This window comes from Leuciscus leuciscus (genome assembly GCF_965113295.1).
Source record: "Leuciscus leuciscus genome assembly, chromosome: 6".
In the NCBI taxonomy this organism is placed as follows: domain Eukaryota; kingdom Metazoa; phylum Chordata; class Actinopteri; order Cypriniformes; family Leuciscidae; genus Leuciscus; species Leuciscus leuciscus.
The window spans coordinates 23224355-23248668 of NC_138730.1; the positions used below are offsets into that span (position 1 = coordinate 23224355).

The 24314-nt window shown below is 39.9% G+C and overlaps 1 protein-coding gene across 4 annotated transcripts in view; it reads right to left on the reverse strand.

The window, feature by feature from the left end:
• Positions 1-13707, reverse strand: part of dpydb (dihydropyrimidine dehydrogenase b) — a 144777-nt gene extending 131070 nt beyond the window's left edge. Inside the window, exon 1 of one of the 4 annotated variants that reach the window (XM_082172759.1) lies at positions 13377-13691. In XM_082172759.1, the coding sequence (XP_082028885.1) occupies positions 13377-13415 (39 nt within the window). In that variant the 5' untranslated portion in view covers positions 13416-13691. Of the gene's footprint in view, positions 1-13376 lie in introns of all 4 variants that reach the window. The other 3 variants (XM_082172762.1, XM_082172761.1, XM_082172763.1) reach the window with 3 other exon arrangements.
• Positions 13708-24314: the final 10607 nt, after the last annotated feature.

The following is a 24314-nucleotide window of genomic DNA, read 5'->3' on the forward strand; positions in this document are numbered from 1 at the left end:
CTCCACTCTCATTCATTTAGATGTAATGGAAAAGTAACTTACTGTAATACATTACTCTTTAAAACACGTTTCTTTTCCCCCAGATTAACTCAATATTGCAACAAATTACATATTAAAGAAACATTCTCCAACACTGAATAATATGACTAGTTTTACAGCATGAATGAAGAAAAAGCTAAGATAATCATGCAGTTGTGTTCCACAAACATGACAGCATTTTAAATCATTGATATGAACTACAAAGCAAGCATATTCAAGCCAAGGTCCTTCAAAGCCGTCTGTGACAACACTGATTAGAACGCCAGTGCAGCGGGGCCAATAAAGAGGGGTCCGACTGAAACAGTAAAGTGTGAAATGAGAGCCATGATGGGGACTATCATCATTTGATTCAGGAGCAACCTTCCTTTCAAATACGCACCGCACGGCACCTTCACGCCTGCCAGTCAAATCACCCCACCACACTCGAGGAGCTGAAGGCAGGCACCAGTGTGGGATCTTTTAATGGCAAACACAATTAACAGGCAGTTTACAGAGAGAGAGGAGAACAAGTGAGGGAAAAGCAACCATTACCATCACACTAATACCAATTTCATGCTCTTCGTAGTGTAAAAGAATACCATGTCCACAGTCATTTCACTGTGCTGAAACACTATCTGACAAAGGCCAGAACAGGAGGCCAGGAGCAAATTGAAATAAGCTACTTTGGCATTCTAGCCCGTAAGCCAGGTGTCAGAAAAACCTTCACCCAAAAAGAGGACACTGACATGACACTTGGACGCTGTGGTGACTGTGCGTTATCTGTGTGAATATTTGTCCAATTAATTCAGTTTACAGTCATGCACCATTCATTCCCTAAACAAATCTCAATGTTGTTTTTGCCATTTTACGCTACAAAACTTTCCGAATGACTTGTGAAGAAACATGTTTGACAACAAATATAGTGAGAAGGTGGAAACAGTCCTTCAAGGCTGTTTCCATTCACTCTTAGAAGCATGGAGAGATAAATTATTGATAACACTATTAATATGTAGCATGTGTAAATCCTTCTTGGTTTTGTTGGGGGTATAGAGCACTGAGCTGGAAAGGTAGGTCTTGCATGAAACTTTCATATTTTTATTTTTTTATTATAATTCTATTCTACAAGTAGGGATGAGCAAAGACACACAAGTACTTGAAAATGACAGCAATGATCGATCATGAAAGTATTTCTACATTTGTTTTCAAACCTCAAAACATAGGGCAACAACTATGGCAAGCATGCAGCAGAAATAATATGAACATTGAGCCGGCCATTATCGCAAAATAAACCACGGCAAAACACCAATGCTGGATGATGAATGGCTGACTAATGCGTATTACACGGCTACTCGAATAAATAAAATCATGGACATCTAATATTGACTTAAGTTAACATTATTTTATAATCTTACCTGAATAATATGTCTGCAAATAAAAGATAGTCATTTTAATAAAGGTGTAATAAAAGGCCACAAGCCTTGTTTATACTCGACGCGTCCGCACGAGCGCGAAGGTGCACGCGGCAAAAATGACGTCATTGCGGTGTGGGCGGTCGTGCGCGTTGGGTTCGCAAGTTGGGACATTTTTTGTAACAACGCGCGCGGCGCCGCATCCGAAGATGAACGACTTCGAGCCGAATCTGGCCGAGCTCGAACTTCTCACCACACCGGCACCCAGTTTGCACGTCTAAATTAGTTGCTTACATTTAACAAATGAGCATACAATAGCATAAAAAGTATTTTTAATGAACATAAAGGTCCATGTTTAATAAAAATGTTCACGAAACTTAATGAAATGTTTAGTGAAATTAGAAAATATAAGAGATTGTTCATTTATTTATATTGTATACACATTCTCATATCCATATATTTTGTTTTATTGTCACTAGTAATAATCTCAGGGTTTACTGGGTTTTACACAATGGTATTGGTGGCGCGTGTACTAAAATAAACAGTGTCACGTGTGTATAGCTTCTTCTTCTAACCGCTGATTCCTGATGATTTAGAGGACAATTACTTGAGTCGCCCCCTATCGTTTCAAAGAATAGTACAACGGCAAGCGCGTCAAGTATAAACGCCTCGCCCGTTTGGGGAGGTGCGCGCGTAGTCTGCGGAGACTCGCGCTGGCCAGGCGAAAGTATAAACAAGGCTACATCCAGTGTAGACAGCATCACTAATTATGATGGTTTCTACTGTCTTCAGTCGTGTTGCGTCGCTTGCATCCAGTGTAGTCCATTCTACTCCATCAGAGGAGACCTAATTCCTAAAACAAAGAAGTGCAAAGACTACACCCGCGGAATTTATTCCGTTTTTAATTTGTAGTATTCTTTCCTTTTTTTGTTTTAACGCAAGAGTAGGGCGGCCATTTTGAACTTGAATGTGTAATGTTTCCGGTGTTGCCTCGTTATTTTAGTTCATTTCAGTAGTTTTTGTTAATTTATGCTGCTTGATGATGCAAACTAGTATTTGCTATCATATTATGTCATCATGAACACATTGTAGCACAAAATAGTTTAGCGTTTACTGCATTTTGTTAAGCCAGTTGCACACCAGACGAGAAGTGTATGTGACCGTACCTGTAACAATGTACGAAACAACTGGCCTGGCAACAAGACGAACACTGTAACCATATTACAATAATATTAATACAGAAGTCCTGTATTTGCAAAACGGCGAATACTTAAGAAATACTGAACCGTTGAATAATGCGTTTGACAAATCAGTTTCACTTTCAAAAGAAAAACTTGCTCGGAGAGGATAGTCTGTACCCAGCTAACATAAACGTTATTTCTGAATTTCCTTTGAATGTTCAAAACGTCCAGATTTGAATGCTTTTGTGCTATCGTTTTGAGAAAATTATTAAAGATCATATAACTTTAAAACAATCTATTAATGTTACTGGACGAATGTTTTCTCCTAATTATGAGAGAACTTTGCCAAAACGCTAGCCAAAGTACTGAAAATGTTCCCTGTTAGCTGGGAATATAGATATACACAGACAGTGCATTCCTATTACTTATGAATGGGAGAAACTGCAACGCATATGGCGGAATGCATCCCACCGCAGCTGCCTCTAGAAGCGCCAGTTCCCATAGAAACCTGAGATTCGTGCTTAGGACTGCACATGCGCATTGGCTCGACTAGTCTGTAAAATACGCTTTTTTAACACTATGATGAATATGACATTTATGATGTCAGATAATGTCAGATGTTGTTGCCGATTTGAAATTATGTTATTTAATTGTTAGCTCGGCAAGCAGTTTTTGAGATTCCAGGATTACCCTATTCAAATAGATAGGACTTGGTCTATGCCCAAAATAGCTGCCTGGAGGTGTTGCAAATATGGCCGCCGAGTGAACAAAATTTCCTTGAAAGGGACTTTGTTAGCAATTAGTTTGGCTATTTTTAGCACAGCTTGAACTAGATGGAATTTATAATCTTAAATAGTATTGTTTAAAGGAAATTCTTTGTTTTCATTCATTTCAGAGACATGACAAAAACATGAGGATTGCACAGTATTGTTCCCTTGCTGGGACTGCTGATAACTGAGTCAGTCAAGCTACTGTTTATTTGCTATAATAGGCTCAGTATGAGAAGCAGAAGTAATAATGTGCGAGTTAAGCCTTGTTTGACCAGTTGCAGATGAACAGATTTGAAAATGGACGGCAAGTGGCACACAGTCCATACAGAGCCGAAAGGGATAAACAAACACGTTTAAATTATAAATAAAGAACACTTAATAAAGGCCAGTACAGAAATATGCCTTGAATGTTCAGGATGGCAATGTTTTTGGAGTGACGGCTGTGTCTTGTAAGCAATGAAAAACATTGTTTACCTTTGCCAATTAGATCAATATTGTGTAAGGGGAAACACATCTATAAGAAGAAAAAATCTATATAAGAAGAGATCAATATCTCTTCTAAAGTCCCTCTGTGACAGTTGAACAAGCTCTAGATGGAAATCAGTCTATTTCATGCCAAAATAGGCTTTTAGTGGAACAAAGATGGAAATGAAAGTGTGGGCCCACGTTTATGACCAAAAAGAGGGTTACTATGCGTAGTTATTGCTTTTTGTGTATTCACTTGTAAAGGTTGTAAGGTAATTGTGAGATTTTATGGGTTTCTTTTACCATATATACAGTAAGCCTTCATGAGATTGAACTCTGTTCACAAGAGGCTATATCGCTTTGTCGCTTGAAATAAAGCCTGTTTTAAAATGTCAGCAAGGTTCGAGTTTCATCTGTGAGGTAGGCATCTCCTCTCAAAATACCACAGCATTGAGTTAAAAAAAAAAAAAAGCTGAAAAATTCAACAGAATGAAATCACAGCAGAATCGCATACTGAAGAGCAAGTGCATACATTTCATTAAAACATGCCAGGCTTTGGCTAGAAAGAGAATGCATTTTGAGCTGCATGTGATGTGCTGTGTTTCATTTCCACAGGGAGAGCTCTGGAGACTGGCTTTATCACTCTCTGCTGGTCATAGAGATCCACTGAGACAACAAATCAATACTGGCTTTTTCCTGCCAAAGTAAGCAAAATCTGCTCCCTATCCAGAAAAAGAACAGTGAATATGATCAAATGACAGGGAATGATGTCATCTGATGTCAGTCATATATATATATATATATATATATATATATATATATATATATATATATATATATATATAATGACCATCTGTTCAAAGATTTGCATGGTCACAAATTTGCTTTTTATTGTTACTCTTAGATATCTGAAATATATATTATTTTATTCATTCTTATTTATTTAATAACATTTCTTTGTTTTACATTTTTTAAAGCCCTAAAACCTTGTTTATGTAAAGTTTTAAATTCGATTTTGATCCCCAATGTGAGTTTCAATGTTGAACTTTTAAATGGCACTTTTAAATGTTAAATTTAAAAATCACAGCAACCCAGAACATAGAGTCCACTAAAAGCAAGCTTTTGTCTCTGTCTAAATGAGTTTGTGTGTTCTCCACTACAATTAATACTAATGAAACATCATCCAGATGCAGAAAGGGATGCAAATTCATAACTAAAAGCATTTATGCAATGATCTCAATGTAGGCAACTTGACCCCTTTCCAAAGCACACTTCATCTTTCATAACACAACCCCCTCCCTCCCTAAGGCGGAATAGTTAAACACAATCTACAGAGATTCTTGCCTAGTCTTTTTGCCTGAAATCAATACAGGAATTGATCCTCCATAGCTGCAATGAAGCCACAGCACTCCAGCAGCCCAGCAATGTTCAGCACAAGCCCAGAATATCATTTAGTCCTGTAACATAATTATAGAGAGCAATACGGATCATTTGGCATCAACATCATCTTGCTCAGCTAAAGGTCTCCTGAAGCTTCTATTCAATTTTCAGACAATGTAAAGACTGAAAGGGGGGTTTATTCACGCAGAAAAGCACGACTGATCATTGGCTAGGCATCTATGAGAGGCCTGCTAATATTCTTTTGACCAACCATGTTCACACATGCTTCGCATTATTTTGATTAAAAAGGTATTAAACATTCATTAAAGACATACTAAAGAATATTTTTGTCCATACAACGAAAGTGTCACATGCCTGTCCTGTCTCGTGTAACACATGTGGTGTTTGTGTTCCTGTCTCTGTTTTGACCCCACCCTCCTTGTTATCTCATTATTGGTTTCATTTGTCCCACCTGTTGTTCCCTCATTATCTGCCTGATTTGTCCCTTTTATAAGTTCCTTTGTGTTTACAGTCTTTGTCGGATCGTTGTATTGTCTAATGTTTCCTGTTCCCCGTGATCCTGCAGTTGGTTTCATGTTCTGGTTTTGTTTTATATTTGCTAGTTATGTTTTCCCCCCTCGTGGGTTTTGTTTTGTTTTTCTTTTTGTAAATAAACCATTCTCCTGCACTTGAGTCCTCGCACCTTTTTGCACTCATCCCTACCGTGACAGAACGTACCGACCATCTGAGGACTCAGCAGAAGAAATGGGCATCTTCCTTTTCCCATCTCCCTGCCCCTCCGCTCAACAAGTGGATCAGTGTAGCAAACTCCTTTTGCTTCAACAAGGCAATGCCAGCGTAAAGGAGTTTGCTCACCAGTTTGTGGTTGTAGCGGAGGGGCTCAACATCAGCGACGCAGAGCTCAAGGACATTTTTAACACCAGCCTTAATATGCCTGTGCCTGCCTGGGAGATGGGAATGCTGGGGATATTGTCATTCTGGCAGTTTGTGGGGTATGTTTACCATCGTGGAGGGGAGGGTGGTCTTCCGCCCCTTGGCCCACCTCCCATTTACCTCACAAACTCCCAAGTCCCCAGTCCTCCGATGACCCCTTCGGGGAGAGGGAGGAGGAAGAAATGCTCCAGCCCATCTGCCACCTATCCTGAGGTGGAGGAAGGGGCGACAGAGGACCCGACTCTGGTGGTCCTGAGACGGAGGAGGAGAAGGAAGACCTCCTCCGTGACAGTTCCGGTGGTCCCGAGTCTGGTGGTCCCGAGTCCGGTGGTCCCAGTTCCGGTGGTCCCGAGTCCGGTGGTCCGGAGGCAGAGGAGGAGGAAGACTTCCTGCCTCCCCAATGACCCGGAGGCCGTCCCCTCCGAGCAGCCCGCTGTCGTCCCGGAGGCCGTCCCCTTCGAGCAGCCCGCTGTCATCCCTGAGATCGTCTCGGAGTCGCCCACCATCAGTCCTGCCACGGCCAAGAGAGTGGTCTTCCTTTTTTATGCAATGGCGGTACTGCAGGCGTGGAGGAAGCACAGGACGTCTGCCGATCCAGAGACTATTCCTGAGCCTGTGTCTTCGGACAAGATGGCCGCCGCCGAGCCTGTTCACGTCACGCCTGCCGAGCCTGTGTCTTCGGACAAGATGGCCGCCGCCGAGCCTGTTCACGTCACGCCTGCCGAGCCTGTGTCTTCGGACAAGATGGCCGCCGCCGAGAGTGTTCACGTCACGCCTGCCGAGCCTGGGTCTTCGGACAAGATGGCCGCCACCGAGCCTGTTCACGTCACGTCTGCCGAGCCTGTATCTTCGGACAAGTTGGCCGACGCCGAGCCTTTTCACATCACGCCTGCCGAGCCTGGGTCTTCGGACAAGATGGCCGCCGCCGAGCCTGTTCACGTCACGTCTGCCGAGCCTGTATCTTCGGACAAGTTGGCCGACGCCGAGCCTTTTCACGTCACGTCTGCCGAGCCTGTGTCTTCGGACAAGATGGCCGCCGCCGAGCCGGTGGTGTCTGTTCCTGAGCCGGTGGTGTCTGTTCCTGAGCCGGTGGTGTCTGTTCCTGAGCCGCCCGAGGGGTCGTCTCCGCCGTGGCCGCCCGAGGGGGTCGTGGCCGCCCGAGGGGGTCGTGGCCGCCCGAGGGGGTCGTGGCCGCCGTGGCCGCCCGAGGGGGTCGTCTCCGCCGTGGCCGCCCGAGGGGGTCGTCTCCGCCGTGGCCGCCCGAGGGGGTCGTCTCCGCCCTGGCCGCCAGATGGACTGTCTGTCCCTCCCTGGTCTGTCCCTCCCGTCCCTCCCTGGTCTGTCCCTCCCTGGTCTGTCCCTCCCGTCCCTCCCTGGTCTGTCCCTCCCGTCCCTCCCTGGTCTGTCCCTCCCGTCCCTCCCTGGTCTGTTCCTCCCGTCCCTAGTGGAGCATCTGGTAGCCGCTCCTTAAGGAGGGGGTAATGTCACATGCCTGTCCTGTCTCGTGTCGCACATGTGGTTTTGACCCCACCCTCCTTGTTATCTCATTATTGGTTTCATTTGTCCCACCTGTTCCCTCATTATCTGCCTGATTTGTCCCTTTTATAAGTTCCTTTGTGTTTGCAGTCTTTGTCGGATCGTTGTATTGTCTAATGTTTCCTGTTCCCCGTGATCCTGCAGTTGGTTTCATGTTCTGGTTTTGTTTTATATTTGCTAGTTATGTTTTCCCCCCTCGTGGGTTTTGTTTTGTGTTTGTTTTTCTTTTTGTAAATAAACCATTCTCCTGCACTTGAGTCCTCGCACCTTTTTGCACTCATCCCTACCGTGACAGAAAGTCAATGGGGTCCAAGACAACACTGGACCCCATTGACAATTATTATATGACAGAAAAAAAAAAAAAAAAAGTGTGTTCCACAGAGGGGAAAAAAGTCATACAGATTTGGAACGACATGAGGGTGAAAAAATAACGACAGAATTTAAATTTTTGGGTGAACTGTCCCTTTAAAGCCCTTAAACGGTTGCATAAACTGATTAGACTAGCCTTAAAAGTTAGTCATTATACCTACAGTCAGTAATATTGGTCTGAAATATAAGACTGGTTGGCTAAGTGCTAGTTAGACTAATTCTTAAGAGACGGTATTGGACTAGACTAGGACCAAACTGAGAAAATCTATGTATTAATGTTTGTCATTTCAAACTAATGGAAAGGTAACAGGGCGTTCCAGAGGAGAGGCCAGCCATGCTGTCCAAAGGGTCTGAACAGGGTGTTTGTGAACAGATTTCTTAATACCTCTCACTAGTGCCTAGGATAATCATTGACTTAGGGTCATGAACCAGCTGAGTGGATGACAGTATGATAACCCAAGCTGAAGGGTTGCTGGCTCATCAATGTCCTTTCAAACACTTAATTTTTTTTTATGCAACAGCATAAAATAAAATTTAAAAAATAAAAGACTAATATTTTTATTTTGTTGTATTCTGGTATCTTCAGATCTACAAAAGGATTCTGCTAAAACTTTATAAAAATTATATCATAAAATGATAAAAAATATTTTGTTTTGCTCACAGAGAGTGGTATATCTCCCTTGTGCAATCACACTGCATGTGTATTATTCAACAGATCACAAAACTCACGATTTTAATGTTTTTGAGTCACGGAACGGACCATTGTCACAGTGTCACTACTAGCCTAACTAATAAAGTTCAATCATTGTTTTAAAGACAAGTGTACAGTCAGTAAAATAAAATAAGAACAAGTACACTAATTACAAGCATGGATAAATACAATCTAACAAAGTTACAAATAAAGTAAGGTCTAACTCTAACTGTAGTATTCAGGTACATAAATATAATAATTAGGCCTAAATGTAACACTAAAGTGTTCACTGTCTAAATTAAATAGATTAATCTTTGTTAAAACTGTGTTTTATTGTTTGATTAACATTTATGACATAGACAGAAGCAGGTATTTATAGGCTGCTGTCACTTTAAGACCGAATGCAAGGATCCAATATAATGATACACATCCGATTTCTTTCTCAACTATTTATATTCACTTATAAAACCGACTGTGTTCACGAGAATACTTGCCGAGGGGGGTATTTTGACATAATATTGTGTGTATGTGTCCTTTCAAGCACAAGAATATGCGAAAAAGGAATCAATTCTGTGTTCAAGCAGTATCTGAAACCTCCTCTCTTTGTGTGCGGCTGTGCAGCGCATGAGTGAATTGAATTCTCTATTGCATCTTCTTGTGGTGCAAAAGTTTAAAGGGGTCATATGACAGACAGTTCTAAAAATAACTTTATTTTGTGTCTTTGGTTTAATGCAATGTGTTTACACGGTTTTAGGTTAAAAAAAGGCATTATTTTACACATAACGTACATTATTGTTGCTCATCTATGCCCCGCCAATCTGAAACGCGTAGATTTTTACAAAGCTCGTCGTTCTGAAAAGCCAGCGATTCAGTGCATTGTGATTGGCCCGAATACCTTAAGCCTGTGATGGAAATGTCACGCCCCTTACCATATTTGGAACATCAGCTCCCAAAGCAATAATGACAGGTGATAATGTCGGGTACTACCTTATCAATTCAAACCTGAATCTGATCTAGAAAATGCAGATGTCCAAGCCGATTGATCAACTTTGCCAGCGCGACTGGACCAGAACGTATCAGATTGGTAAGGTTTTATTTTATTGGGGATATAATTACTGATTATAATGACTTAAACTGTCTTTTTACGCGTCGCGCCACGCTACGGGGGAGAACACTATGTCAACATAAAACCATGTCTGCATTTGTGTTCGTAGAAACGTCAAACAAGCGCTCCTCTATACTGCTCAAAACTGCCGTTTGAATAGTCAGTAGCAAATTCTTAGAAAAAACACAGCGTCTCCACGACATGGCGGCAACAATAATACAGCGAGAACAAAAGTTAGGCCTTCTTTCTTTGCGTATACATTTGGGCGGTGTTTTGACCCTCTGCCCCCACATACTGACGTAGATTTGTGGGGGCATGTTTGAATGAAGTGTTTTAGGAAGGCGTGGCTGAGCGTTAACTTTTACAAACAATATCTCTTTGGGTTTGAAACTTTGAGCTTTGTAACTCTGCAGAACTTATACATGCACAATCAGCTACATAACACACTAAAGAAAAGGAAAACAAGAAATTGCATCATATGACCCTTTTAAAGGAAAGGTTTCTCAAAATAGACCTCATGTTGTTCTTCACCCTCATATTATATTATTTATTCTATGGAAGTCAAAGGCTACTGTTAACTGGTCTGGTTACCAACATTCTTTAAAATATCTTTGTGTTCAACAGAAGAAAAAAAAATCATACAGGTCTGGAACAACTTTAGTGTCAGTAAGTAATGACAAAATGTTTATTTTGGGGTGAACTATCCCTTTAAACTTGAATTTGTGAATGTGTGAATTGACAAGACAAAACACGTGCAAATTATAAACTTTCAATCTATGACAGTTAAACTTTGCAATTAATCCGCTGAATCATGGGCCCTGGTCCGTATGGATCCCGGATCAACAACGATCAACTACGATTTAACCCTCTACTTTGTAACCATTTATATAAGCATTTGCATCAGTAGCATATGTCATGAGGTCAACATCTTGGTAAGCACCACATGTAATCGCAGACTATTACTGGATTATAAATACTCCCAAATTTTCCCAAGACTTCTCTTTTAAGGCGTGACTAAAAGCTCCAGCAGGTACAGCATATGACTTTGACATCCATGATATGGATGTCTGTCAGCTAATGGGGCTTTCATAACATTCATATTGCAATTTTGGCTTTTAAGTCGACAATTTTCTATCATGGTACTTGACTCGTTATCAGGAAGTGGTCATTGTCGTGGTTCGGGGCCTTCCATAAAAAGCCGTAGCCCTTTGTGTAAGCGGCCACATTAATCTGGTTTTTAACGAACACTGATGGCCATCCCGGAGGATTTTTTAATGAATCCGTGAGCACACACAAAGGCACACGTTTAGCGCTCTCGAAAAAGCAGGATATTAAAATGAGACGTCTGACAGCACTGCCAAAATGAATGGCCAATTTAATTGCCCCATGGACAGCCATTATTATGACATTTAGTGAGGTATTTTCAGTGGCAGACAGGAGTCGTTTAGAGCACGTTTTAAGTGCACTCTGCACGCCAAGGTCACGTTGCCATAGTCATAACACTCATGAATAGAAATGCTAATGAGAGTCGTCAGTAACAGTTCTATTTTCTCTATGAAAGTCAATGCCCATATCTGCTCAACTTAAAAGAGAAAGCTTTATCTCACCTGAGCAGAGATGTCATCTGGCGTGTGCTGTGCATACCAAGACGCTCTCTTAGGCTCACCGCTAACAGATAGGATTCATGTAAATCAGATGTGCTAATGCTAGATCAAACATGGCAAATGCTACGGACAGCTGGAACTAATATTGGAAATACAGAGGATGCGTCTCAATCAGCTCCTTAGTTCAGTAGTCAGGGCACTGATCAGAGTCTGCCATTTTAAGGGCTGGTTCAATCGTAAAATACTTTCAGTGCACTGGAACGTTCGCTCCCTGAAAAATCCCACAATGCACCGCAAAAACCAGTGAGCATCGATGGCCACTGCTCCCTTAATGTAAATTATGCCACATTTCTGAATCACGAAGAGTCAATTCAATAAATATATAATGACACACGATAGAAGATTTGAAAAGACAAACTGTTTTTGTATTATGTGTCAGCCTATCACTAGACAGGCAGAAAACGCATCTAGTTAACATTTATAATTGATAAGTTGGCTGAAATGTTCTAAGGATATGTAACAGAACAATGTGTTTGAACAGCATAAATAAAAAGATAGGTCCTGTCTGTGTTTGATTAATACTAGCGGTGATATTCTATAACATTGTATGTTGACGTTGTACGTAGTCATGTCGCAGGAAATGGAGTAATACCTGTCCCAATGTGTAGTGAGCCAGGGTCTTTACCAGTGCAAGGATTTGTGTCCATGATATACTGATTCATGAGCTCGAAGCAAGGAGCTGATTGAGATGCACCCAGAGGCACTGACGTTGAGTAAAGGTCTGTCGGGCCTAAATTAAAATACTCCACCATTTCAGAGGCACAAAATTAAAACATTCAATTACGTTTTGATTAAGTTAATTGGTTTTAATTCAGGGACATGAAGTCTTTTTAAAAAAAGAACATTTAATGCCTCTGTTTTTCTAGACTAATTTAACCACTAAATTAGCAACCTGCTTGCTTAAGTGCACTTGATAGAAACAAAACATGTTTTAATAGACGTTTCTTATATAAAAAGAAAGGAATGAAAAGCACCTGACATGTCTGTAAACTTGCTTTGGAAAAATAATCCTAGTCATATACAATGTAGGCCATCATGCACCGCTCACAAATCAAAGGGCTTGTTGTCTCTAAAGTGCATTGCATATCAGAAGAAAATGTGTAACATATGTGGCTGTACACTTGTTTATCTGGAGGAAATGATTCTTAAATTGGAACTGTACATTTTCATTAAGCTACTAATTACGGCTCCATCAGTGTTGAACAGCTAACTGTGATCTCAGCTACTGAGTGGGTCCTGTCCAAGGTCCTGAAACCTCTTCCTAGCAGCACACAAGGACATGTAAAAATTAAAAAAAAAAAATTATAATCAATTGAGCCTTTTTTCATCTCCACCTTTTAATAAACATTTAGGGGGATAACCGTCCTTCAATTTTTATTAAAGACTGGAGACGAAAATCCTCATATGTAGCTTTTTCCATGTAACTTAGAACTGCAAATTAAGTGCAGAAATTAAAAATAAACAAAATCATAATTTATAATAATAATACCACAATTACCATCAATATGCTGCTTTGAAATCACCTTATTTTTAGGTTGAAATTACCCATGCTGAACAAGTAGGCTATAATATAAGTGCATAATAAGTGCATATTTTTATTTGATTAAAATCAAGTGAGCAATGTTTTTATTTATTATAATTCATCCTCGATGTGCCTGTGTTTTGCACAAACAGTGCAACTTTCAAAGTTTTGTTTCGCAGTCTCCCACACAAATCACCTTGCCTGACTTTCAAACATGGACACGTGCCCATGCAGCTAGCAACAAAGTGTGTAAAAACGTCTTACCGAAAAATACAAATACAAAGCTCAGTAACACTCTGCGTGTCGCTTTACCTCGATATCCGGTAATTCTTTGCTCAACATTGTAGCCATTATGTCCGATTTGCAGTAGCCTATATGATCCGATCTCCAATCCGAGCGCTTGACACGAGTAGATCTATCTAAGTGCTCAGAACTTTAGTGAGCGCGCTTAAAACACGCGACTAGTCCATTATGACACCGCACACATCTCACATCAGCAGCAGCTGTGAACCTTTTGTATTGACGCAGACATGATAAAGTGCTATACTCAAACCAACGGTGTTAACATCTATTAACTCTTTTCAAGCGATTATTATTTTTAATTGACACGAACAGGAAGTGTTAATAGTTCCAGGCGAAATGGTTTATTCCGTCTACAGACGGAGTTTAAAGGGTCAAAGTTTACACTGAAGGGAAAGCTCGGCTGCACGTGCACACGGATACACCGATACACAATGTGTACAGTATATATATAATAATTAATCCATTTTATATTGGCATAGTTTTATATTTTCATGTTCACATTTGTATTACTTTTTATGAATTCATATGCATTTTATATTATTTTATATGAATTGTTAATTTAATTATGAATATTAATGCAATTAATAACCACGAAGCTTACATACATATTTAAATATATAGTCATCAGACCAGTATACTGACATGTTTAAATTTGAAATTGAATATGTGCACACTCCTCTCTTTTATTGTGTTATATTGCTATTTTTTCAGATCTAAACTGAAATTTGTTGTAATTTTCAAGTTTATATAAATTTACTTCTTCGTGTGGCTTGGAATGTATTTGAAAATACGCTATGGGGTCAGAACACTCAAAGAGAAATAACTTGACGTTGGGAAGTTTCATTTTTCTGTCTCAGAGTGCAATAAGGGGTTAAATATTTTGAGCCGCAGTATCACAGTAAGGGGAGTGGCTTATTCAATCTGCGTCACTGGCCCCTCCCCCTCTTTCTTTCCCCAGTAAACCATGAGGTTCAAAGTCTGATGACTCCAAGTTACCATGTCTCTGCTGTGCTGTGGTATTATGCAATATTCAAGTATAGTACTCTCATTTTGTTATAGTTGAGTCATTTTTTTTAACACGAATTTTAGCTTCAACAGCCATAGAAAATAAAAATGGAAATGCTGTTTTTTAAAATAAATAAATTATCAGTGCAAACTTTAGCTGAATATGTGTCTAAACAATTTCAGAACACAGTAAATCATCACACAAAGCCATTTACAGATTTCTACTTTATTATAAAAAGTACATTTTCAGCAGATGTATTTTTCATCATATTTGTGCTGAGTACATTCAGAATGAACATACAGAATGACTTGAAATTCCCTTGAGCCTTAAGACAAGAAGCTTTGTTTTCGTGTTTTTATGTAGACACCTCTGCCATCACACGTAGAAATAGGTCACTTCACCTTCCATTCACTAGTGTGTATTCCTCCTGCCTGCTTGCATCTCTCGTCTTTGCAGTCAGAGCGGGTTTCTCTCCAACCCAGCGCAGCAGGCCAAACGTGAGCAGAGCAGGGCTTGATGTTCAAACACCTGCCGACTGCTGAGGAGCTTTATTTTTCAAATATGTAACTCTGGAGCTGAGCTGAGCTTCTCAGTGGTGTGTGTGTGTGTGTGTGTGTGTGTGTGCGCGCCTCCGGGTATGTGCGTGCATGCGTGCTGCGTGTTTGCACACCTCAAGTGTTTTTTGCAGCATTTATGTAGCCTTCAGCGAAATGTTTTGCTTTATGGCAAGACAATTATTTTTGTCACTCATTAATCCCTCAACACAATGTTAGTCATTCTCTCAAGTCGATAATTTTTTTTGCCACTCATTATAGCCTAATAACAGCATCAGAACACAAATACAGAGTTTAGTGCTCTTTGAATGCAATTTTCAGTGCAAATCTTTCATTTAAATGTTACAACACAAATAACACAGAAATACTCTTTAAAAACAAAACCAAGGTCCCAAACAGCACTTGCTTTTGCTTAGATTCATATTCGCCCTATATATTTTTTTCCAAATCTAATATTTATGTTCGGGACAGCAGCCTCCTCATGCTGAGAGCTGATAAGCCTGAGGCAACTTACTGATCAGAGGGATTGTGGATCCTCTAGAATCAGCAGGGGTCAGAATATCATTATAATAAAGCATCTGTAGTAGTACAGCAGACCAGTGTTCTAGCATATAGGCTATCAGGGACCAGAATCCACAGTATTGTCATCACGCATTTACACAGACTCTGGCAACAGATGACACACTTGGCTCCCGTGAATTTTCCCTCTCCTCCATGTTGGCCAATTCGGTGAATCAGCGTTTGATTGATTCTCGTCACCCAGCGTTTGTGTGCTGAAAGAGAAATGATCTCCGTCCTTGGGCAGTAACAAACCTGACATCAGATAAGTGTCTTTTCATTTTCAAAGCGAAGGAAGGCGGCTTGATTAGTCGTTTGTGAACGGAGCTGCTGTCAGTACACTGGGATATTTCACTGCCCTGCTGTAAAACAAAACAGCCGGCTGTATATTTAACAGCCTTTAAACAGTTTTGAAGAGGTTACGTATAGGTTATCATACATTCTATGTACTGAACAAAAAGGACTTCTGCTGTTACATCATCAAACTATGGATAAGGGGTCGACCGATATAAGTTGTTTGATGACTGGTATACAGGCCTGGCTACTAATCTTTAGGGTGACCAATGAAAGAACAAAGGGTAACACTTTATTTTACAGTGTCCTTACATATGTTACATGTACTTAGTGTAACAGCAAATTATGCATAGTTACATGCAACTAACCCTCAACCAAATCGTAATCCTACCCTAACCCTATAGTAAGTAAATGTAGTTGCTTAATATTACTCAGTACTTAAAGCTGCAGTCCATAACTTTTTGGGGTAAAAAAAAAAAGTACTAAATAAATGTTTGAGCAAGTACATAACCAGCCATAACTAGCTCGATTCAAAACAGTAAGCTTGTAATAATGTTTTTAACTCCCGTGGTACTGGTGGATTTCCGCGGGAAATTCGAGCATGTCTTTGCGTCATTACGTCACATCTGTCCACATAAAGAAGGAGTCCCGGCTAGTAGGCTATATTGCGAGTGAGGATGTTGGAGGTGGAGATTTACTGCCTTTTCTCACAGCACTTGATATAATTAAACGTATCAATTTGATGGCGGATCCAGAAAGGTTCAAACGACAATCACCAGTGACAACTGGAGATTCACCCAATGCAAAAGACTTCGGAGTGGCTACAGAAAAAAAAGAGACTGCAACCGGGCCCATGCGAAAACAAGGATAATATCGGAAGGGTATTAAGTGTAGTCAAGTGTAGTCGTAATGTTGTTAACATTAACAATTTGAGAACAAAGTGTAATTTGCACGGTTTGATAATGATAAGCGATCGTTAGATTTAATCGGCGCGATTTACTGCAATGTTTTTTTTCCCCCTTAGTTGGTCAGAACAAAAGTGGATGTTACTTACTTGTTCAGATGACATTTTCCAGTGAAAATACTTCCAAAAAGTAGAATCTGTGATTCCAAATGACAGTATCCAACCCGGCGCGGTGACTGACAGCCGCACATTCTCCTCAAAACATTGGATTCATCCGCGCTGTGCCATGCCGAGGCACAACCCACATAAAGTTGATTGTACCGCGACTAACTGCAATTGCAGATTTTGAACAGAGATGGCGACAAAGAGGTAAAACTATGGATTGCAGCTTTAAATATATAATTATACTGTAACGACACCTTAAAATAAAGTGCAACCGAACAAAGACATTAAACTACATTTGTGAATTTTGAACATATAATATATATAGATATTTTTTAAAGTGTCCATTCATTGCATATATTGTGTATATTTGTGTGCATATAAACAAATATACTTAAAATGCATACAATCATAAGAAACTCATTTATATAATTGTTTTAATTACTAGCCTACTGTTTAAAAGTTTGGTGTCAGTATTTTTTTTTTTTAAAGAAATTAATACTTTTTATTTTATATTTATATTATATTTATAATATTACAAAATATTTCTATTTCCAATCAATTCTGTCCTTTTGAACTTTCTATTAATCAAAAAATCCTGACAAAAATATTTATCAGCAGAACATTTTCAAAATTGATATAATAATAAATGTTTTTTGAGCAGCAAATCGTCATATTGGATTGATATGTGAAGGACCATGTGACACTGAAGACTGGAGTAATTCAGCTCTGCCCTCACAGGAATAAATTAATAGAAAACAGCATTTTAAATTGCAATAATTCTGCACAATATTAAACGAACAGTTTTTACTGTATTTTTCATTAAATAAATGCAGCTTTGGGGAGCATAATCAAAACCATTAAAAAAATCTTACTGACCCTAAACTTTTGAACTGTAGTGTAAAATACAATGATAACAAATTAACATTTTGAACACAAAACATATATCCGTCTATTCCCATTGGCAAGAATGTCAGTGGATTTCGGAAATGTTACATGACACAAATAACAACCAAGCATTTTACAGATAATCTCAAAAAAGCCAAATAGCAGCCGATCAATTTGTCTATCAATAATAAGATCTATCAATTATTATAATATTTAAGCCATTTTTTCAGGGGTTCAAAAATAGCTGATTTCTTCAGCATCAATAGGTCCCTTTCATTTGCAAGCACAAGCACATTGCTTCATCATCAGAGTGGAGCTATCCTTAGTGACTGAGCTCTGAGTGTGTGTGTGTGTGTGTGTGTGTGTGTGTGTGTGTGTGTGTGTGTGTGTGTGTGTGTGTGTGTGTGTGTGTGTGTGTGTGTGTGTGCGTGTGTGTGTGCATGCATATGGAATGTGGTTCAACACATCTCTGGTTTTAACTAACCTGCACACTTTCATGCATGCTTTGATCCGGTAGGCAACGGTTCAAAAGGGAACGACAAACAGCGTTGTGTGGCAGTCAGAGACAGAGAAACACACCAAACAGTTCCCTGCGTTTAACAGGCTACCTCCTGTGACAGTGGCAGCGACAGAGAAGAGAAAAAAGAGACTCTTTTTTTCTCACTTTCTCTTTTTTCCCCCTTTTCCTTTCATTTTTTCTTGTTGGGCTCTGCAGAAAACCTCTGTAAATAATGTTTGTCACAAAAAAACATTTGATGTTTCTCAAAAGAGTAAAACGTGGAAATATCGTATTTGCAGCATGCATGGAAAATTACAGCTCTTTCATCAGTTTTCAGCTTGGACTTTTGTTGCCGTGATTTTAGGAGATTCTCCCTTCACTCCACCTGCACACTCAACAGTTCCTGCATTCTTTACGGCGGAATTAGAAAATTCCTATTCATTTCGGTTGAATTTCTTTGTTCTACATTTATGTCTTCCTTGGATTAGGACAAAGCATTAACAAATGTCGAGCTTCGAATGTTTTTCTTCTCTGCCAACCACAGTAGGTCTTAGCATTCTGGATTGAAAATGCCTGCCGTCTGGCAACACTGCCTGTGTAGAACTTGGCAGACATCCAGAACAAAAAGAATATTGAAAACCATAACTATTTCTGATATGATGAAACAACAGAGAAATATACTGCAATATTGTTCCAGGAGGAACCACACAGCTTCCCAGTCATTTCAATTAATTGATACAGTAATTCATATAAATGACAGGTCTGTGAAAATTCAGATCGAATGAAACGTCGAGGTTCGAAATGCATGACATTTTGTATTAACTTCCTATTCTCTGTTTTTGGTGGAGCATTAAACATTTACAGTCTTTCATTTCCCCTTCAGTGTTCCACAGAGGCCTGAATCCAGCAGCTCATCTTTGGTGGAGACATGAAAAAGAACATCATTTGAAAACATCGAGGCCTGAGAAGACAGCCAGTCACTTCACAATTCACGGCTATGCACAAACTATCACAACCAAGATTATATATAACCGGTCAATTTCAAATCTGAAATGTGTGGATTATGCAAAAATCACACTGCAAAAAAACAAACAAAAAAACATTTGAATTAATTAAAACCACAATACCATTAAAAAGTTTGAATTTGGTAAAATTGTTTTTGAAAGAAGTCTATCATTCTCACCAAAGCTGCATTTTTTTGAAAAATTCTATATATACATAGTTCAGGCATGAAACTCTAACCGAGCGCTGATTTGTTTTTTTTCCAACGCTGAGGCATCAGCCAATCAGTACTTATACTATATGTCGTACCCTAGCCTGCAATCTCCCTGCTACGCGATTATCCCTCCTCCTCCCCAGCGCCACCTGCTACAGGGCTCTACCATTTTTCTGCAGCAGCCTGTCCTTTTTGTTTGTTATTTTAACTAAGCTGAACAAATTCTTGTATTTGCTCTGCAGCAGTGTAGCAAATCTCGTCCGCCAAAATCAAGCTTATGCCAATAAATGCTGGTTGAAATTATCCACTCTATAAGAGTTATATCAGAGTTGTCATGACTGAACATAATTTAAAATATACTATTTTAATATAATTTAAAAAGCTATTTATTACTGTGATATCAAAGCTGAATGTTCAGCAGCATTACTCCAGTCTTCATTGTCACATGATCCTTTAGAAATCATTCTAATATACTGATTTGTTACTCAAGAAACATTTCTCAATGTAGAAAACCGTTGTTGCTGCTTTTATATATATATTTTTTTATAAAAAAGAAATACAATTTTAGAAACCGTGATACATTTTTTCAAGATTCTTTGATGAATAGAATGTTCAAAAGAACAGCATTTATTTGAAATAGAAATCTTTTGGAACATTATAAATGTCTTTACTGTGACTTGATTAATTTAATGCATCCTTGCTGAACAAAAACATTAATAAATAAATAAAAAAACATTTGAATGGTAGTACATGTAAATATAACAAGATAATATTTCATTATTTTGCTTCAAGTAAATTGAAGTTTTCAGATAATATCTTGAATGAAGATTATTTTTCATTCCATATTGGCAATCTTTTTCTTTTTTAAGAATAAATATAACTATAACTATAATAACTATGATATATTTTAAACTATAAAGATATATTCTCTATCTTATTATCTCACACAGTCTCCAGTAAAATTATCTTGTTTTTAATAATGTTTAGATATTTTCATATGAAAATGTAAAAAAATGTTTGGCAAAGTACTATTTTTAACCAGCTGTATCTCTTTAAACATCAGAGGTTAGAAGCTACTATTTGTTGTCATCTCTGCTTTCCTCCATCTGACACTGATGGAAGACTGCAGAGAAAAGCGTGTTGAGTGATAACAGAGCAGGTTCAGGCTCACTAACCGTCAGCCATAAGGCAGATCCATGCCGTGTCTGTTTGTCATCGGATGCGTCCAGACTTTGGCTGAGCTCTGAAATGCTTCTCACCATCACCTTATTTCTCCCAAGCAAGCAAAGCCTAAACTTCAGGCCTGGGCTCAGTTCTGTCAGCACGCATCGGGATTAAAGGTGCCACGGCCAGCCGGGCTAGCAAAGGATTAAAGGCGACTTGAAGGGATGGTTTGCAAAGCGCAGACGAGAGGCAGTCAGCTACACCTCTGATTCTGCTCAGGGCTGTTTTGACTGCCAGTCAAGGATTTCAGGGCACTGAGAAAAAGTAAGGTGTTGGACAGCTTTGCCGGCAGCTCTAACTGGATTGGAAGGATCGGGCTGTGGATGACCTTTGGGTTACTTTAACAAGAAAAGCGTCAGCCCTTGCAGTCCTCTCCACTTCATCCCCGTACTCACTGGAGGTCTTGCAGGTTTCTATCAGCAAGTGCTGGAGCAACAGCTTAAGTATATGTGACAAGGAACAGCATGATACGTTCCACTATGAAGTCTAGAAGTGATATGAAATATCTGCTGCAATGGAAATATTAATTAACTGGTGTGACGTGTAACATTTGTGTTGCTTATTTGTTGAAAATCTGTCTTAAAGAAGTATTAAAAGTCTAATTGAAAGGTTATATGGTCAAATCTCAGTGTTAGGCAGGATACTTAAATAAATAAAAAACCTAGCAAAATAACTAATTTAAAGAAAAATTTTCCAAGCTAAATTGACAGGGATTCGTGCACATGGAAACAATGTGGTTTTAAAGTTTGTGTGTACTGGTACTCTTGATAGTCTTTAAAAGTAAACCAAACCACTGCAAATTTACGAATTTAGAAAGTTGCAGATTCAGTGCGTTACTGAACTGTGCGAATGATTCAGATTGAATTGTGAAATGATTTAGTTAATTTTGCCAACCCGTTTGGCCAATTCATTGAAAGGAATAGACTCAAAAGAATGATTCATATACGAACAATGCTAGTTTTTACTTTTTTACAAACGTAAATTTTTCCTTCAAATATGTTACTTTAGTAGTACAAAGGCGCTTATTTATCATTGTACTTATGTAAAATAAGTACTTTTACTTGACTAATAATTTAGTAGGATTGCTGTACTTAAACTCAAGGACATTTGTGTACTTCGTACTACTTTTTACCACTGATGAATCCAACAAGAAATACATGATTTGGCCAGACAAACTACATGATTTTAAAACTAGCAATGCTACCATCTCACTACTGAGAAAAGTAATTCAACTAAAAGGTTTACTATTTGTACTTTTACAGTACATTTGAAGCTTTTAATCCAAACGCTACTGTTCAAATCCTGCATCATAGACTCCATGAAAAGTTTCGAGCGAAACACTTAACCCCTGGCTGCTCCAATGGGACTGTTTTAAGCACACTGTACATCGCAGTGGAAAGAAATGTCAGCTAAATGACAAATTAGCTATATCAACTAACTAATTCAAACAACGTAGTGTCTTCCAAGCGCAACCAGCAGTCCTAACCTGTTATATAGCACAGGGGGAAAAAATGATGAAGATGAGCAATTGGCAAGCGGACAGTAAATATCTGTTAAACAACTCTGGGCAGGATTGAGATAGAGGCCAAAACAGAGGGCAGGAAGGCATTGCTGACCCAACGCATGCCAGATGGCTGTAGCAGCACAGACTCTCTCTGCAGGGTTCTGGCCAATCCTGTGAGAGTTAGATGTATCATGAAAACTGATCTACGCACAAGCCAAGCCGTAGCGTTCTGTTCGACACCAATCTGTGAAACTTTCTTCACTGGCAGTCAGAGTGATAAAGCACAGGTGAGAAAAGAGCAAGACGTGCACATCTGGACCCACAACAGCTGGCCAGGCCCCAGCCCGAAAATGTTGTGATAGCAACACACGTGCTCTTGTGGTTTTCAGAGCGATGGATGGGCTCGGGTGCATGCTGCACGCTTAGCTCTTGAAGTGAGCTTGAAGTGTGAAAGTTGATTAGCAGCGAATACAACAGTCGCTCGTCTTGCTGACAGAAACAGAGTTTGTCCTCCTTGAGAGGATTTAGGCAAGCTTTTATTTGATCTCAGAGTCAGCCGCGGCTCAACGAGCCATTTGTTTAACAGAAAGATGCACTGCTATGTGTGTCAATGTGTCAGCTCTAAGCACACAAAACTGGCAACTGTTGATCTGGAATTCCCGTCGGTGTCAATCTTTCCGAGGATGAAACAAAACTGGCTGACTGAACTGCCTCTCCAAGACGGTTTTATTTCATACTTTGACTTATCAGGCACAGAGTACTCAAAATCTACCTCTGAAATAGCAGTTGATTCTGTCTGATGTTTCAATTGCAATTTTCCCTGACACGACATGGTTAAACCAGTTGCCACGACTGGACGCATGGCTATTTAATTAGCAAATAAGTGCGTGAACTTCCTAAAAGCGATTGTTGTGCTGCATTATAAAAAAACATTTGAGTTGATCTTGCGAGGAACCGACAGATTGTTTCTCACGGAGAGCCCACGCTACATGCGAAATGCGTAGTGCTCGGTAAAAAAGCTGCAGCGGTGCAGATAATTGATTTGCTTATTTTGTTTTGTGCCGATAGGCCTCCATTTATTCCTCAGCGAAATTGTCGAAGGCAATTGGAGGGCAGATGGCATGCATACCGATCACCTCCGTGCGCTCTTAAACTCACAAAGCGAGCGTCCTACCCTGAACCGCACATATATCAATGCAGATGAAAATGCCCTGCTGGACTAATTATCACAGAATAATTAAAGATATGACCTGCATGGAGAGGGAAGAGGAGGGCTGCGAAAGGAAGGGGGGGTCTTGTCTGAAGGTGGTCCTGATGATGGAGTAAACAAAGGCTCTGCGTGCAGCCCCCAGGAGATGATTATGTATCAAAAGGTCAGAGCTTATACGAGAGTGAAGAGGGAGGGGGAAGGGAGAGCGAGCGAGGCGAAGACAGAGAGCTAGAGATGGTCGAAACACAATTTCGAGGCCCTTTCAGAGTATTCAAATGTTTTAAGTGCAGCCACTTGACCATGAGGCCTGCAATGGCCTCGTCGAGGGCTTTCAGTAGCCACAACACATTTGTTGCACTAATAGCCTTGAGCAAACAATCGTAAGACCCCCCTTTCAACTTCAGATAGTTGCTCCTCTTTTGACCCTTTAACTAGAACTACAGCTGATCCGTCAACCCATCTGATACTTAGCTAAAAGCCAAGGGTCTCCTGAAGAGAGGTCTGGGGACGGCACCGCCCAAGTTTTTAAGGAATTCAGCATTTCTGCCTTCAAAAGGGATAAAAACACAGAGCCCTCGCTCACCCCTGCTGAGAAATCCAGTATTGCTGGTCACCAGCATAAGGTATGTTTTGCATGCTGGATTCAGCATGGGTTGCTGGTTTGCTGGTCCCCAGTATGGGAAGCAGGAGTACTGGTGGACCAGCTATACCAGCTCAGTTTTGCTTGAGAACAGCATGACTATGCTGGTCCAGCAGCTAGACAACCACTGTACCAGCTCTTACTCAAAAAACAGCCTGGACCAACATGGAATTCATGATGGTTTATGCTGGATTTTTCAGCAGAGACATGCACACATGAACAGCATTCTTGTATCATATGGGTGAGCTGATAGCGCAGCTTCAAGCTCAGCCAAGTATGCAGAGTCTT